This window comes from Halichoerus grypus, chromosome 1 (assembly GCF_964656455.1).
Source record: "Halichoerus grypus chromosome 1, mHalGry1.hap1.1, whole genome shotgun sequence".
NCBI lineage: Eukaryota > Metazoa > Chordata > Mammalia > Carnivora > Phocidae > Halichoerus > Halichoerus grypus.
Genome location: NC_135712.1, coordinates 189455858 through 189471190, shown reverse-complemented (window position 1 = coordinate 189471190; position 15333 = coordinate 189455858). Strand labels below are relative to the sequence as shown.

The 15333-nt window shown below is 40.8% G+C and overlaps 1 protein-coding gene across 9 annotated transcripts in view; it reads right to left on the bottom strand.

Moving 5' to 3' along the window:
• The window catches only part of LOC118553122 (bis(5'-adenosyl)-triphosphatase), a 1451800-nt gene that overhangs the window by 246447 nt on the left and 1190020 nt on the right, over window positions 1-15333 (bottom strand). For all 9 annotated transcript variants that reach the window (XM_078076485.1, XM_078076478.1, XM_078076488.1 and 6 more), the window contains 2 exons: window positions 10058-10203; window positions 7633-7662 (listed from right to left, as the gene is read on the bottom strand). In XM_078076485.1, the coding sequence (XP_077932611.1) occupies window positions 7633-7662; window positions 10058-10203 (176 nt within the window). The remainder of the gene's footprint in view (window positions 1-7632; window positions 7663-10057; window positions 10204-15333) is intronic.

The window sequence follows — 15333 nt, the reverse complement described above, 5'->3', positions numbered from 1 at the left end:
AGCAATATACAGATCTGCATTTTTACATTTAATATAGACAGCCTATAAGGAATCTGCTTTTATATTTTATTTCTGCTGTTAATAACTCCTGAAACAGAAGTTTATAATATTATCTGTATCTGTTTCAGCTGCAGTGTCCAATTTCAACCAAATCACACATTATTTAATGGATGTTCCCTCCCAATTTGATATATAAGGTGTGTGATGTGGTTTATAACAAATAGTTCATCTACTGAGACTGCCATGACCACATCCCTTCAAAACTGAATCCTTGTCACATGATTAATTGGGCTGAGTTAACTTTACCTTTTCTTTCATGTTTCTTTTTTTTTTTCCTGTTTATTTGTTTGTTTACATAGCATTGACATTTTGGCTAAGCCAATTATTTAGATGCCACAGGTTCAAAACTTTAAACCTACCATGAGCTGGTTATACGGAATTGGAGAATTTTACAATTTCCCAGGCCTGAAACTTACAGAGCAAAAGAGTGAGAAAGAAATTCCTTCTGTGATGACTTACTGAGCACTTAGTATTCCACAGCAAAATGGTAAGAGTGAGTGACTACCCCTGACTGCAGCAACAGAGGTAAGAAGGTGACTGAATAATTGCACGTCACGTTGATATAGCATTTTTGGGTCTACAGAGCACTTTGCTTTTCATAGGATATTTGACTTGACAGTGATTAAATAAAACCCCCCAACTGAACATCAGGTGTAAAAGACACCCTACTGAAATCTATAAAACATTGGCATTGAGAACCTATCTTCAACATTTGCCATATTTCTGCGTTACGCATCTCAAAATAAATTTAACAGACAAATGCCCACTTTGCTTATGTCAGGTCGTCCAATTACACTAAAGAAATTTGTTTGGTAGCACTAATGAAAAATTAAACATCTAAAACGTATCATTCTGCTACAAACGGACATTCAGCAATAAAGCGGCATTTAGTTTAGTTAACCTTCACCTGTATGACAAAGTTAAACAGAGAGAACCCTCTGGGTATTTTTAGGGAGAAGCCAGTATTATCCTAAGCAAAGAGAAATAATACAAATTAATCTCTGTTGAGGGTGACAAAATATTTACAAAATCTCTCCTTGTGCACCTTCCCCTGTGCTTACTGGAGGCAAGGTGTTTTTTAGGAATAGCTGGCCACATGATATAATGGAGACTGCTCTCAGACAGGCCTGGGTTTGAATCTCTGTCTACTATCAGTCAGGCGGTGTGGTTTGATACGTTACTCTACACCTCCGTAAACCATGGTTTCCTCAGGTGTAAAATACCAATGCCCACTATTAAGGGTTATGAGGATTAAGTGAAAATTATAAAACTAAAGCAAACACTTATTCAGATGTACTGTACGTAAAGTGCTGTTTTAAAGGCACTTGGTCTTCACAGCACCCCTAGGAGGTAGGGGATCACTGAGGCCCTCATTATAACAATCTATAAATGAATGGTGGGGCTAGGAAAGGTTGACTTTTGCTGGGTCATACGACTGGTAGGTGACAGCTCTGGTATTGAAACCAGGCCATCTGGCTCCAGAGCCCTCCCTCCCTGTCAGGATGCTGGAATCCTGATGACATTTCCCCTCCATCCTCACTCCATTTCCAGCAGCCCCCATCCCATCTACTGAAGCTGCCTGTGACATTGAAAGAACAGAGAAAAAAAAAAAAATAGTAACTGGAAAACACCAGGGGGCTTGGGTAATTTTTCTTTCAGGGCTTTACATGACATCATGCAAATCAAAATTAACGACTTAGAAATGGAAAAACACAATGATTTGATACCTACTTAGAAGAAGGCTGGAGGTCTAATAGGAGAGAGAAAGTTTCCCACAGAAGACAGGCAGGCTCATGGTTCCTTTCTCCCGCCTGGGGAGCCAGGCTCCACAGGTTTGGCCCCCAGATCACCAGAAACGGGGGGAGCCAGCACACTTACGTGCCAGGAGGGAGGGGCAGGTTTGGAGGTGTCCACTCCCACATGTACGCCCAAACCCATCCCCTGAGCACCAAAATTGGTTTTGGGTTACCAAATTCAGGCAAAACTGGATTCATTGTGAGAGAAGAGATGTAAATTTTCAGGCAATTCCACAAGATAAAAGCTACTGTGTCCTTAAAATACGAATTCTTCCTGTAGTAGGTGCAGGCATGAGATATAAACAGGCGAGGCACTTTTCGTCATGGCTTTAATCAAGGATAAAACTTCTCTGGCAAATTACAACTCTCGTGAAATTTCTTTACAGATGAAAATAATAAATAACAGTTGAGTAAAATCATTTTCATTCTCAAGATGTCAATTTCTCCATTCCGTGCACACCAAATTTTAGGAATTCATTTGGGTTGAAAGCAAGGAGTTATGTGGAGATTCCTCTGTACCTTCTCATCGGTTTGATGCTATGCACTGGACTAAGGTGTGCATGGGAATCCCTTACAGTGTCTGTTAAAATGCAGAGTCCTGGGTCCCACACCAGACCTACTGAATCAGCATAAGGGGGCAGGCAGGTTTCTGCTTTGTGAAAACCTACTTCAAGTACCTGAAGTATACGTTTGGCTTGGAACCATGAGTGACCTATTAATGTAGGGGTAAGCAGAGGCTAAAAATATATCAGGGTAGCGATTTCCCCCCCTCCCCAACTAATAAGGTAGGTTTCTGAATGTTCAACTGGTCACTTTTATAATAAATTCAAAGTCGGTATTCAAAGCACAAGTCATATGATCAGAAGAGAGTTTTCTCAAGAATTTAAGCAAAATGGCAAAAGTTAACAGTGACAGAATTCAGTGTGTTATTGTGAACTCATCAGGGCCACAAACAATCTCAATGCCAAGTACATTCTCCTTAAGTCCAGTCTTTGCCTATTTTCCAGATGAGAAAACTGAGGGTAAGGTTAATATTAAGAGACATGCACAAGGTCCCAGGGACAGTATGTGGTGGGCTGGGCTATTTATTCATGTTGGTTTCTCCTCGCCATCACTCAGTACAATAGGCAGGATTCCCTCCATTTGAAAAATGAAGGCAAAGATGTTCAGAGAGGTTAAGAGTCCTGCCCAAAGTCCACAGTAAAATAGTAGAGCTAATAATATTCCTATGGAACCTCTGACTGACACCAAAGTGTATTAACTACTGGACTTCACGAAGAGCTAAAATGTCCTCTATGTTCATGAATTGAAAAGATTACCAAATCTCCACTAGAAAATCTGCTCTAGGACCATAGAGACCCCTCAGTAAATGGAATAGTCGCTTTTGTTTTGGTTTTAATTTTTATTTTTTGTTTTTTATAATTTTTTAAAGATTTTATTTATTTATTTGACAGAGAGAGAGAGAGAGCACAAGCAGGGGGGAGCAGCAGAGGGAGAGGGAGAAACAGGCTCCCCGAGGCAGGCTCGATCCCAGGACCCTGGGAACATGACCTGAGCTGAAGGCAGATGCTTAACTGACTAAGCTACCCAGGTACCCCTGGTTTTAATTTTTAAATCACACTCTTTAAAAGAATTCCTTTTCTTGTTTTTCCTAAGCAATCTGAAAAGTAACTGCTAATATATCAATAGTAATGAAGACACTTACTTCCCACTGCCTTAATATTAGAAAATTAAATATCTAAGTAGGGGATTCAAGTCCACAAACACAGAAAAGGGTAAGCAAGCATATTCTATAAATAGTTCTTATGAGATTCTAGATTACCTGCCTGCCATAAATTTCTCTCTTTAATATACCTAAAACACCCTCCCACCCAAAGATGCACATAGTAATTATTCTAAAAGATATCTCACATTAAACTTACTAAGGAGAATCCCTTTTAAAGGGCGGAACAGCGCCTTTAATGATTTGGCTAGTTCAAATCACATTTTGGAATATGATATGGGAACCTGGTTAGTGGAAATTCTGGTCTTTGTCAGTGATGCCTAAAATACAGGGGATTCTTGAGAGAAATCCCAAGAAACCCACATCCCAACTACACACTGACATGCAAGTACCTATCATCGGCTGCTTCATGTTAACTCGAGTTAGAAACTGACGAGCAGAGGTTTGCTCTATCAAAGTCCCGTTATCTTCCCCATACCAACCAAAAGGGCCATAGTAGACAATGACAAAAAGCAGGTGCTCAAAAGCTAGCTAGCATTTTTGAGGAGCTAAGGAAATATAGGTACAGAAACAAAAACAGTTACACAAACAAATAAAAAACCAGTAAAGAATGCCTTGAAAGAAATCAAATAAGACAACGGGATAGGGAGTAAAGGCTTTGGCAGAGCCACTTCAGATGGGGGATGGGAGTCAGAAAAGGCTAATCAAACAGCGACATATGGCTGTACATGTATATACAGTGATATGCAGATGTATATTGTGATACATGCCTAAAACCAGAAAAAAAAAGATTGTTTTTCAAGCCTGCAGGATGCCCAAATTGTTGCAATGATCACCGGGTAGAGAGCAGGGCTTTATTACTTTTGAATTCAAAAGGAGACTGAATAATGAACTGAAAAATAAGAACCCATTTCCCTTTCCTGCTACAAATTACTTACTAAGTACATGAGGCCACACTTGTTCTTTGCAAAACAGCATCGAAAGCCCCCGAAACAAACAAACAAAAAAACCCTAAAGGGGCACCACGTTCGAGAGTCTCACACAGGAATACACCTTCACTCACAATAACAACAGTGGCTTCAGGGGAAGAGATCATTACTGGGCTTACCGTTCTTACCACCCGGTATGAGACATAAATGGTTCCAAAGCCAGGCATCACCAGAATACCAAGAGTCAGACAGAGAGGCAGAGATGAAGCTCACGGTCACTGTGCGCTCCATGGCAGGCTGTCAAATGCTACCCTGAAGGGGGCAAGTCAGTGAATTTCAGAATATGAAGTGCTCCGTCTTGAACTGCAGGATTCAGAACCAGACAACCGAATACTGAAGGTGCTGCTCGGCTCCCTGGGGGTGGGGGGGCCTGGCTCCTGGAAGGCTGGCTTCCATGTGTCAGGGGGGTGCGGCCCTCACCAGCTACTATTTTATCACCATAAAATAACGAGGGTGATCAACAGCCAGGCTCTGAACAGACTCATGGTGTGCTGGTTCACGATGAAGACTCCCAAGCCCCAAACACTTAAATATCTAAGTAGGGTATTCAAGATTTAGAATGAGAACTGAGAGTGTCAACTTTTTTTTTTTTTTTAACTAACACCAAAATTAATGTTTGTGCAGGTAATATAAGGAATGCACTTGGAAAAACATAGATTAGACAATTTCACATACGTGGACTTGGTCTAAAAGGACAGTTTCCTAAACTTTGTCATACACTGGTTGAGGTTTTCATCTGCACGTGTGTGGTTGTTTTCTTTTCACCATTTTATATTCCACAAAGGATGTAAGAGGCCCCCCTCATGCATATTGGGGTAATTCTGTGATTGGGCTGGAAACAGGTAAGAGATGTCCAAAGCAATACAATCTACTGATTCAAAAATATAGAATTGTTAAAAAAAATTAACTTATGTTAAATAACAATGGTGGTGAGGATAATAATCACGTTCAACACTTCGTGTATGAGTCCTATAGGCCAAGGATTACTCCACTGAAGCTAACAAAACCATTAACTTTTTTGGCTAGATAACTGGGACACCAAAAAGGTAGTCACGATTAGAATCAGAGTCTACAGCCTTGCAGCCCAGCCCTGCTAGACTTGGTGTTCGTTGGATTTTTTTTTTTTACTGTGTTTTATTACTCTCTTTAATTGAGATAGAATTCAAATATAAAATCATCCACGTTAAAATGTACGATTCAGTAGGTTTTAGAATACTCATAACATTGCAAGAACATCACCACTAATTCCACAACATTTTCATCAACTTAAAAAGAAACCCTGATCCCTGAGCTGTCACTCCCCATGCCCTCCTTCCTCCAGTCCCTGGCAACCATGCATCTACTTTTTGTCTCTATTCAGTGCCTGTTTATATAGGACATAATTTTAATACCCCCTTCAGAATTCCAAGATGAAATTTTGAGATATTACATATATATTCATATACATTTAATGATATGTTTAATATGTACATCTTATCAACCTGTGCATTCCACTTGATAGGGTTTGTGCATTCTCCCACGTTATTAGCTATGCATCTACAGCTGTACTTGCAACAGCTGAAGGAATTCGGTCAGATAGTGCACACAGCATCTAACTAAATCTGGTGTTGTTGGAATTTACATTTGCATACTGAGTTTTTTTTTTTTTTTAAGATTTTATTTATTTTTGAGAGAGAGAGAGCATGAGTAGCAGGAAAGGAGAGAGAGAAGCAGGCTCCTCGCTGAGCAGGGAGCCTGATGTAGGACTCCATCCCAGGACCCTGGGATCATGACCTGAGCTGAAGGCAGATGCTTAACTGACTGAGCCCTGCATACTGAGTTTTTTAAAAAACTAGCAACCAGACTTAAACATTGTGTTTTGTATTTCAAGAAATGATTTGAAAAAGAAGCTATTCATATTATACTCTTTTTAGTGGCTGCATGTTTAGAAGCCTGGCATGGGGGTGGACAGTGGGGTGGAGGGAAGCTGTGAGTCCCCTCTGTCCCTATGACATCATATGTCTGGAGCAATCAGGAGGCTGGCTCTTTTTTATCATAAAGAACTTGATGGCAGTCCCTATAGGACATTTGTTTCTCACAAGTACTTCCCAGAGATTCTATTAAAAGTCCCACAGAAACTCTGTTAAACATTAAAGCCATATGCAAACTAATATCAAAAAAGGACTATGTTTTTTGGGGGCACTGTTTGGAACCAAGCATTACCTTAGCCGCTCACAGCCAGTCTTGAAGCCATAAAACCTTATTTTGCAAAGTATCACACATTAGCACCCTGGTTTGACTTCCTTCTGATTTCTAGCACTGAAAAAAAAAATAACCTTTTCTATGATTTAGGTGTAGGACCTAACTGCAGAGGAATTTGCATTTGTATGAAGGGGGCTGAAATCCAGCTTCAGAATCAGCCAGGATTTTATTCTTTTATTTTATTTTACTAGGGAAGCAGAGAGTATCCTAATAAATCCTCCTTTCCTCTTTTAGCACACTTAAAAACCCATCTTTGAGCTCCACTGACTCCATTAGGTTAGAACTTTGGTATGAAGTACAAAGGGAGGAAAAGTATAGGTACGTGGGTGGAGAGAGAGAGAAGAGAGAGAAGCAGAGCATGCGGCGAAGGGAGAACTGTGGGCAAGCACGTGGGCAAGCACCTCATGTAGCCCGGTGCTCAAGAACGATGCGGCAGAAAGAGGGTATGTGAAGAACACGGACACCCCAGCTTCACATGGGACCTGCCAATCCACACAGGGCTCACATGCTGTTCCCTAGATGAGACCTCACCCAGAACTCCTTTGACTTCAGTCTCTGTCTTTGGACTTTTTGATTTAGCTTCTGTTTTAGCATTTACACAATAATAACTTTACTACAAAAGGTAAATGTCTTGTAAACTAATGGGAAACATATTGCTTGGCATAGTTTATAATGCCAGGATTTATGGCTCTAACACTGAGGGTCTCTCTGACCTCGGAGATAACATAATGAACCAGCAATGTGCTGCAAATGGCTCAGTGTGATTTTTATTAGTTCTCATAACTGCCCCTTATTAATTTGTATGCACATAATAAGCACTCACCTTCACAGTCTGTCCAGCTTCAGGGCCATCCTGGAAGGAGGGAAAAAAAAATAGATAAATAACAGAGGTGATACCAGATAGATGATATCTCCTACTTATTCAGAAATATCTCCCGTTAATAATTTAGATCCAATTTCATTGTGTGTTAATTTACAGTATTCTCATGGGGACCATTCACTTCAAATGTGTGGGACCAGACAGTTCTCCATTTCTGCCTGAGAGTAAGTGAAAAGTTATGTATAAAAATGATATAAATTATCCAGTGAGCCAACCCTCTTGCTACTTTCCATGCTCTTTGCTCTCGGCTATGGTTTTAATTGCATTAAAGGAAGGTTGGAAATGTTTGAGGAGGTAAATTATCACACCTTTTGGTTATCTTTAAATCAGATGTAGTTTAATTAATGTCTGATTACTAGAAGTCTCTACTCAAAAAAAGAAAAAAAAAACACCTACTGTAAACATAATCCATTAAGCAAGAATATGGGCTGTCTTATATAGGAAGATCACCCAAGAGTGGGCCCTCTCTGGCTGTCCTGACCTTGGTGGAGGTGGGGGAGGGTGGAAGTAGGAGCATTCATTTTTGCTGGGCCTTTTTCCCATCCTGGTTCCTCCTTTCAGCTTTTTAAAACCCAACAATACTATTGGTTTAGTTGAAAATGGGCCAACTCCCCCAGTCATCAGTCACAATACAAAGCAAAAACAAGTGTTTAGCTGGTTTGAGATACCAGAACAAGCAATGTCTACAATCAAAAATTGTAAAACTGAATCAAACCTTGCAACTTTTAGCAAGTCTTTCTACCTCTGTGACCCAGACTAATGGGTAAGAAGGTTTGGCCTGCTGTGGCCAAGATTAAGTAGAACTGTGTATCAGTGGTTTTCAAACTTGAAGTCACAGCCCATTAGTGGGTCATGAAGTCAGCTTAATGGGTTGTGATCAGCACTAAAAACAAACCAGATAATACAACAAAAACGATTAGAGTGCACTGAAAGGGTAAATGCTGTTTTGTAAAACTCTGGTTTCCTTTATCTACATATGTATCCATGGGGAGGGAGGGTCACAATGATTGTGGAATAAATATCCTAGTGTGGTTTAAAGCTTTAATGGGTTTGAAAACACGGCATATATGAAAGTACTCCAAGTGCTACGCACAAGTCAGTTCCTTTGTTTATGGGATTCACTTTCTAGTAAATCATGTTAGATAACTAGCCCTGGCTATTTCCAGCGAATGTGAATTTTCTTCTAGCATTTCATTTAACACTGACAGATGTCTTCAGCCACTTGCCTTCATTTGGTCTCTCCGGAAACATGATTTATAGCATAAGCTTGATAAACCCACCCTGAGATTAATTACCTGCATGAAGGTGACTCAAATGGTTTGACATGCAACACACACACACACACACACACACACACACACACACACACAGTATTTTAAAGGGAAGTTTACTCTCAACACAGACATGGCAGCAAAAAAATTTTTAAGAAACATTTAAGAGCAGTTTTAGTCTGAGCCTTTCATAACCTAAAAATAGTGGCCTTCTTTACCTGTTCTCTTTGAAGGTCTATGGTAGGGACATGAGGAGGGTAGAAGGAGGATGGTAAATATTCTGCACAACTAAAGCACTGAGGGCAAGATATCACATGATGGAAGAAGTCAATTCTTTCCAAAGGGTCCCTGCAGAGTCATGTGATTTCGAGGCCACTAAGGACTTTAATTAGGTATTGATACTCCCCAACTCTTCCCAAGGGGGATCTGAAGGGGCACAGGATATGTAATATTGATTTACTCAATTCCCACAGCTGATGACTCACCACAGACCTCCTCCTCCTACCCTTGGCTCTACCTCTGCCTAAAGATCTCCAGTGATTGGGGCGGGGGCGAGGGTGGAGGGGCTGGTGTCTCATTTTCTTCCTGGGAAGCAGGCCACACAGAATATTCCATCAATCCAGCTTCATACCAATCCACAATCAATCACTGGTGCTTGAATTAAAGAGAAAAGGAACCCTCTGAGGGCAAGGCCCCATGTAACTTGCATGTCTCTACTATCCTGAGGTAGAGCAAGGCTAGGCCCATGCAGAGCTCAAGACATATTTACCATGCAATAAAAATGACTTGTCCAGCCCCAGTCCCAGGAAAAGATCTGGAATGTCTTAATGCCCATGAAATCACGTGTCTATTTTTCCCACCTGCTTTGTAAACAACGCTGCAGACAGTGTCTCAGCTGACATTTCACAGTCCACCTTGGGGCCAAGGATAGATAGTAGGGCGGTCCTGGATTAGTAACACCTTTTTCTGCTACTATGAAAGACATGAACAACCACAGCTGCCTTACCAGTGAGATGGCAGCTTAAAAGAGAGAGAGAGCCCAACGCTAGGGTGTGAAAAGGAAGAAAAATAACTTCTGAGCTAATCTGTACACTCACCTGCATGGAAAATGTGAGAGAAGCTCCCTGGAAATGCTTCTCCACCACCAGCCCGACTCTCTGGGTCGCCTGAAACAAATCCGCCACTTCATCGGGACGCAGGTCTCCGAAGCGCTCCACTGGCCGAAGGGGACACACGAGGACATCTGTGGTGAGTTCTGTTAAGGCACACTTTTGCTTCTTTGGGAAGTATTTTTACCAAGAAGTTTATACCCACAGTACTGAATCCCCTTGGCCCAAGGCCTGAACGCTCAAAGACTAAGGAATAAAAGAACAAATATTTACCAACCACCAAACTCCAGGAAGTTCAAAAAGAGCTTATAAACATGGTTAACTATACTTTGAAGGGGAAGGGATGGCACACTGAAGAAATTCTTTTAAGGGAAAGGGGCATTAATGTTCAGAGAGACTCAAGTGCTGGCTGAAATAATTATGCCAAGAGGCAAAATCTATTCTGGACCATTATCTCCTGACCCCAATTCGAAAGCTGTTTTCTCAAGCAGCTAAAGGCACTGGGTTGGAAAAGCAAGCAGAATATCCATGATTAAAATTTTAATTTCAATATCTCTTTACAGAAAAATGTAATGAAAATACTATAGGAGTTATTTTATTTATGTTTAAAAGGAGTGTCGACATTCTGAAAATATACAGTGCCCTTCATTTCTCATAAGAGATGTACCATGGGGTTAAGCAATTTATGACAAGTGTTCCTCAAATTGATTATTAAGAATTCAGGAAGCCAGTTGAAGGTAAATCATTAACTTAAGAAAAAAGGGTTTTTTGTTTTTTTACTTAGGCAAACAAAACCGTCTTAAGGCAAGTCAACATATTTATGATATTGGCCCGAACAAACAAAATCTAGAGGAAAAAAAAGTAAGTTTGATCACATGTTGGTGGAAAATTAATATTCAATGTTACACCATCAATAACATTTCAGTTGTCTGTGTATTTGAACTCCTCATATACGTGTGGCTACATGCATACAATCGGGCAAATATGCGTATATATGTATAGTATACACACACACACAGATAGATATATTATTTTTTGTTTAGATTTCAGGTACTGGCAGGAGAAAAAAAGTGCTCTAATGCTCTTTTCTGTTTCCTTCCTTTTTCCCGTTTCTTGTTGTTTTATAAGATCATGCTTTGCCTAAAGCTAAGGAGCTAAGAGGCATAATAAAACCCCAATTCTATGATTGCTAGTCTCACCAGAATATCAAGCACTGTAGACCATCATACTGGTAGGACGCAGAGCCCAAAGGGAAATGCACTGAGCTCAGCTGGGTGGGCCTGATTTCCATAAGAGAAGGAGGAGGGGGGAGAAAGGAAAAACTGATTAATTTTGCTCATAATCAGGAAATTCATGTCAACGGTAAACTAGGAAAAGGAGCATTTGTTTAATCTGAGTTCATTTTTCAAGAGAGGAGAAGGGAAACCTTCACCCACAGGGCATCAGATACTTAAAAAGATAATTATCCTTCTTTGGCAGGGCTGCTTTATTATCATGGGTCAATGAACCATTTAGAAATGAAGAATTTCCTTTCATTTCCTTTTAGCAGATTGCCAGCTTCCACTCCCACTGAGTTGCCTCTTCTTTGTTAAAAGAGACCTTTTCCCATCATCCTCCTCCCAGCACCTCCTTCTCCTTCCTCCTCCCTCCACCCTCCCTTAGACCCTGACTTCACCAAACCACAGCAAGATGACAACTCTGCAAGCTTCCAGCAATACCCATTAATTGTCATGGTGAGCTATGTCTAAGCACAGCGACCAGGTGGGGAAGGAAGGACATTTTATTTAAACAATGGCTTACTGTCAAAATTGTTAGAACGAATCTGAAATTCTTTGTATCTGATAACTTTAGTAATATCAGTGACATCTGAAACTTTTTTTTTTTGTCCCAATGCCATAAAAAATATTTTATTATCTGTTCATTCTCCTTGTCTGATGCTAAGGATTGGCTTGACCCAATGTTTAAGGAATCAAAACATTTATGGAAGTGAATCAAAATGGCTGAATCTGTCAGCTATTTCATCCTGTGTACACTGAACCACAGGGTCGTATATCACATACATTTATTATTAATTGAACATTAATAATACTAATAACAACATGGCACAAAACAGTTGGACAGGCTAAACACATTCTCATTTAGGTGAATATTTTTCACCTGCCCATTTAGGCCACGTTGCCCCAACATGTATATTCCCTGAAATCTAACCCTTTATTAAGAAAACATCTTATCTGCCTGCAACAAACAATGTTTCCATGTGAATGATAAGATGAAATAGGGTTAACTTTTAAAGGTGCTTACTTGGGCAGGTGTTCATGTAGGTAATCATTGTCTTTGTTCTGTTGGGACCCAACGGATGGACAAACAGGCATCTTGACCTGGCAGTGGACACACAGGTAGGCTTCACAGGACTCCACAGTGAGGTAGATGGGTCTGAATTTACACAGGGTGGGGCTCTGGAGCTCCTGGCTACTGTATGAGTCACCGACCTGACCAACAGCCGACTCACTAGTCTCCCCAGGCCATTCTAGGTACAAAATGGCATCAGGAAGTCAGGACCAACCACCATCCCTCAGTTCCTCTGAAACCAGAGCAGAAAAGAGCCTATGTCCTAAGCCCAACACAGGCTCTGTCCTCACTGCTGCCTACCTACTTCCTGAAGCTCCTCTTCCCCCCACCTCTCCGCTATGCACTATACATCTGCCACATTTGCCTTCCTTCTGTTCGTCTAACACATTAAACTCCTTCCCAGACTGGGGGGGCCTTTGTCCCAGCTGTTTGTTCTGCCTACAATTCAATTCCCCATAATCTTCGCATGGCTGCTTCTTTCTTATCATTCCAATTTTAATTCCAATGCTACTCTCTCCAAGGAGCATTCCAGGACCACCAGTTTAAATTGCTACCCAGTTACTCTCTCTTCTATCACCTGACTTCCATCCTGCCAGAGGCCCTGCCACCACCTGGCAGTTTTCTGGGTTGGCTACTACCTACCTGAATGAAAACATCAGCTCCACGAGAGTGAAGACTGGTTCACCCCTGCCCAGAACACCAGACTTAATAAGCATTGCCGCAATGAGTGAATACATTATGAACCAGACCTTCTTGCCAGCTATCTCTGAGTACTAAGACCCTGACAAAATGGAGACAACATCCATTTATTTTCAGCCATCTACACAAGATTGGGAGGGTCTACAAGATTTTTTTTTAATTCCAAGAGATCTCTTCCTAATATTTAGCATAATCAGAACCAAAGTTGGATGTGAGCTGGAAAAACGTAAACTTGTTTTAACGCAAATTAATTTTCATACGAGCACAAAGGAAACGTAATGATGAGGGTAAAATCCTTGTGAAAAACCCCTTTTATGTAATTATAAAAAAAACTACAGAAAGAAGTATCTAGATTATTCAGAGTCTCAGATAAACTATACCTATAAAAACGCTGCTTTATACTTTGACTAGGAATTGTAATTCATTTGTTCACTCAGTGAACAGTGAGCACCAGGTAAGTGTGGATGCTGTGCCAGGCTCTGGGAATAGCAAAGGAGAACAGGAAGTTGCTCCTGTTCTTCCAGTCCAGGAGACGGGCACCAAAGTAAGTGACTGCAGTACTCTGGGAGGTACAGAGGGAGGATTAGAAGATACAGAGGCAGGGACGCCTGAGTGGCTCAGTCGGTTAAGCGTCTGCCTTCGGCTCAGGTCATGATCCCAGGTCCTGGGATCGAGTCCCACATCGGGCTCCTTGCTCAGCAAGGAGCCTGCTTCTCCCTCTGCCTGCCTCTGTCTCTCTCTCTCTCTGATAAATAAATAAAATCTTAAAAAAAAAAAAAAAAAAAAAAGAAGATACAGAGGCAGAGGGAAGGACCCAATGCAGCCAAACCTGGGACACCTTAGTAAGGCAAGGGCTCCAGGGCAACTACAGGTGACCTCGAGTTTGATCGAGTACCCCATGGCTCCCGAAATATAAGCAGGTTCATAAAGGATTTAATGCAGGTCAGCAAACATTTTCCGCAACAGGCCAGATGGTCAAATTCAAAGTTTGGTGGGCTGTATGCCTAAGCAGCTATAGACAAGACAAACAATAGTAGGCGTAGCTATATTCCAGTAAACCTTTATTTACATAAAGAAGGGGCAAGCCAGATTTGGCCATGGACCTAATAATGTCAATGGTTGGTTTAGAGGAATCACATTAGTAAGAGGTAACTAAAGGAAGTTAGAACTATTTGGGGGCTCCATTCTTTTCCTGAGTTGAGGACCACACTGTTATTTAAATAGCATATTGGACAAACATCATTATGGTATCTTAAAAATTGTCACTTTCTGGGCGCCTGGGTGGCTCAGTTGGTTAAGCGACTGCCTTCGGCTCAGGTCATGATCCTGGAGTCCCGGGATCGAGTCCCGCATCGGGCTCCCTGTTCAGCAGGGAGTCTGCTTCTCCCTCTGACCCTCCCCCTCTCATGCTCTCTCTATCTCATTCTCTCTCTCAAATAAATAAATAAAATCTTTAAAAAAAAAAAAAAAAAAAATTGTCACTTTCTATGGAAAACACCTGAGCATGACAGAGAAATTTCATGAACTTGTGTAGCACTTTTGATGCTTTTAAAGACTAACCACAGTCAGAAAATGTGTTACGGTGATAATATCATATAGATAAATCATAAGTGTTCCTCCCAATCCAACTAAAGGAGTTTCTGCCATCTTTAATTGTTAAGAACGAAGCATATGATCTACAAACACATGAGAGCACCAGAACAGTATGTTATTCACAAATCCAACTGAAAATAAAAGCGTTTTCTCAACATAAGTACATAAGCCTTGGAAGAAAACACCATATTGCTTAAAGATGGTGGGTATCATGCGCTACATGATTCTCATAGACAAACAACTCAGGGAAAGCAAATTAATTTTGAAGAATAGCAGACAGCTCTTGTAATTCTACTGCAACTGTTTATATGTCAGTAGTTTTAAGGTAATGTCACAGATGCAGCATAATTTAATTTAGAGATTCTTAGGCATTGTTAATGGGCAAATCCCACATTATACATTGGCTGCTACAACACACTTTCTTTTGAGTCCTCTTTGCTTGGGATTGATACCCCTGAAGAGACTTTTTAGCCAACATGCATGATAACCCTCAAAGAAGTTAATCTACATAATTGAGTTTAATCTATATTTATCCAGGACTCATCATGGGTGAGAACCTGTGAAAGAGAGTATCATATGGGATCTGGTCTCTCTCTCTAATCTAAAGTAGAGAAGTCCATTTA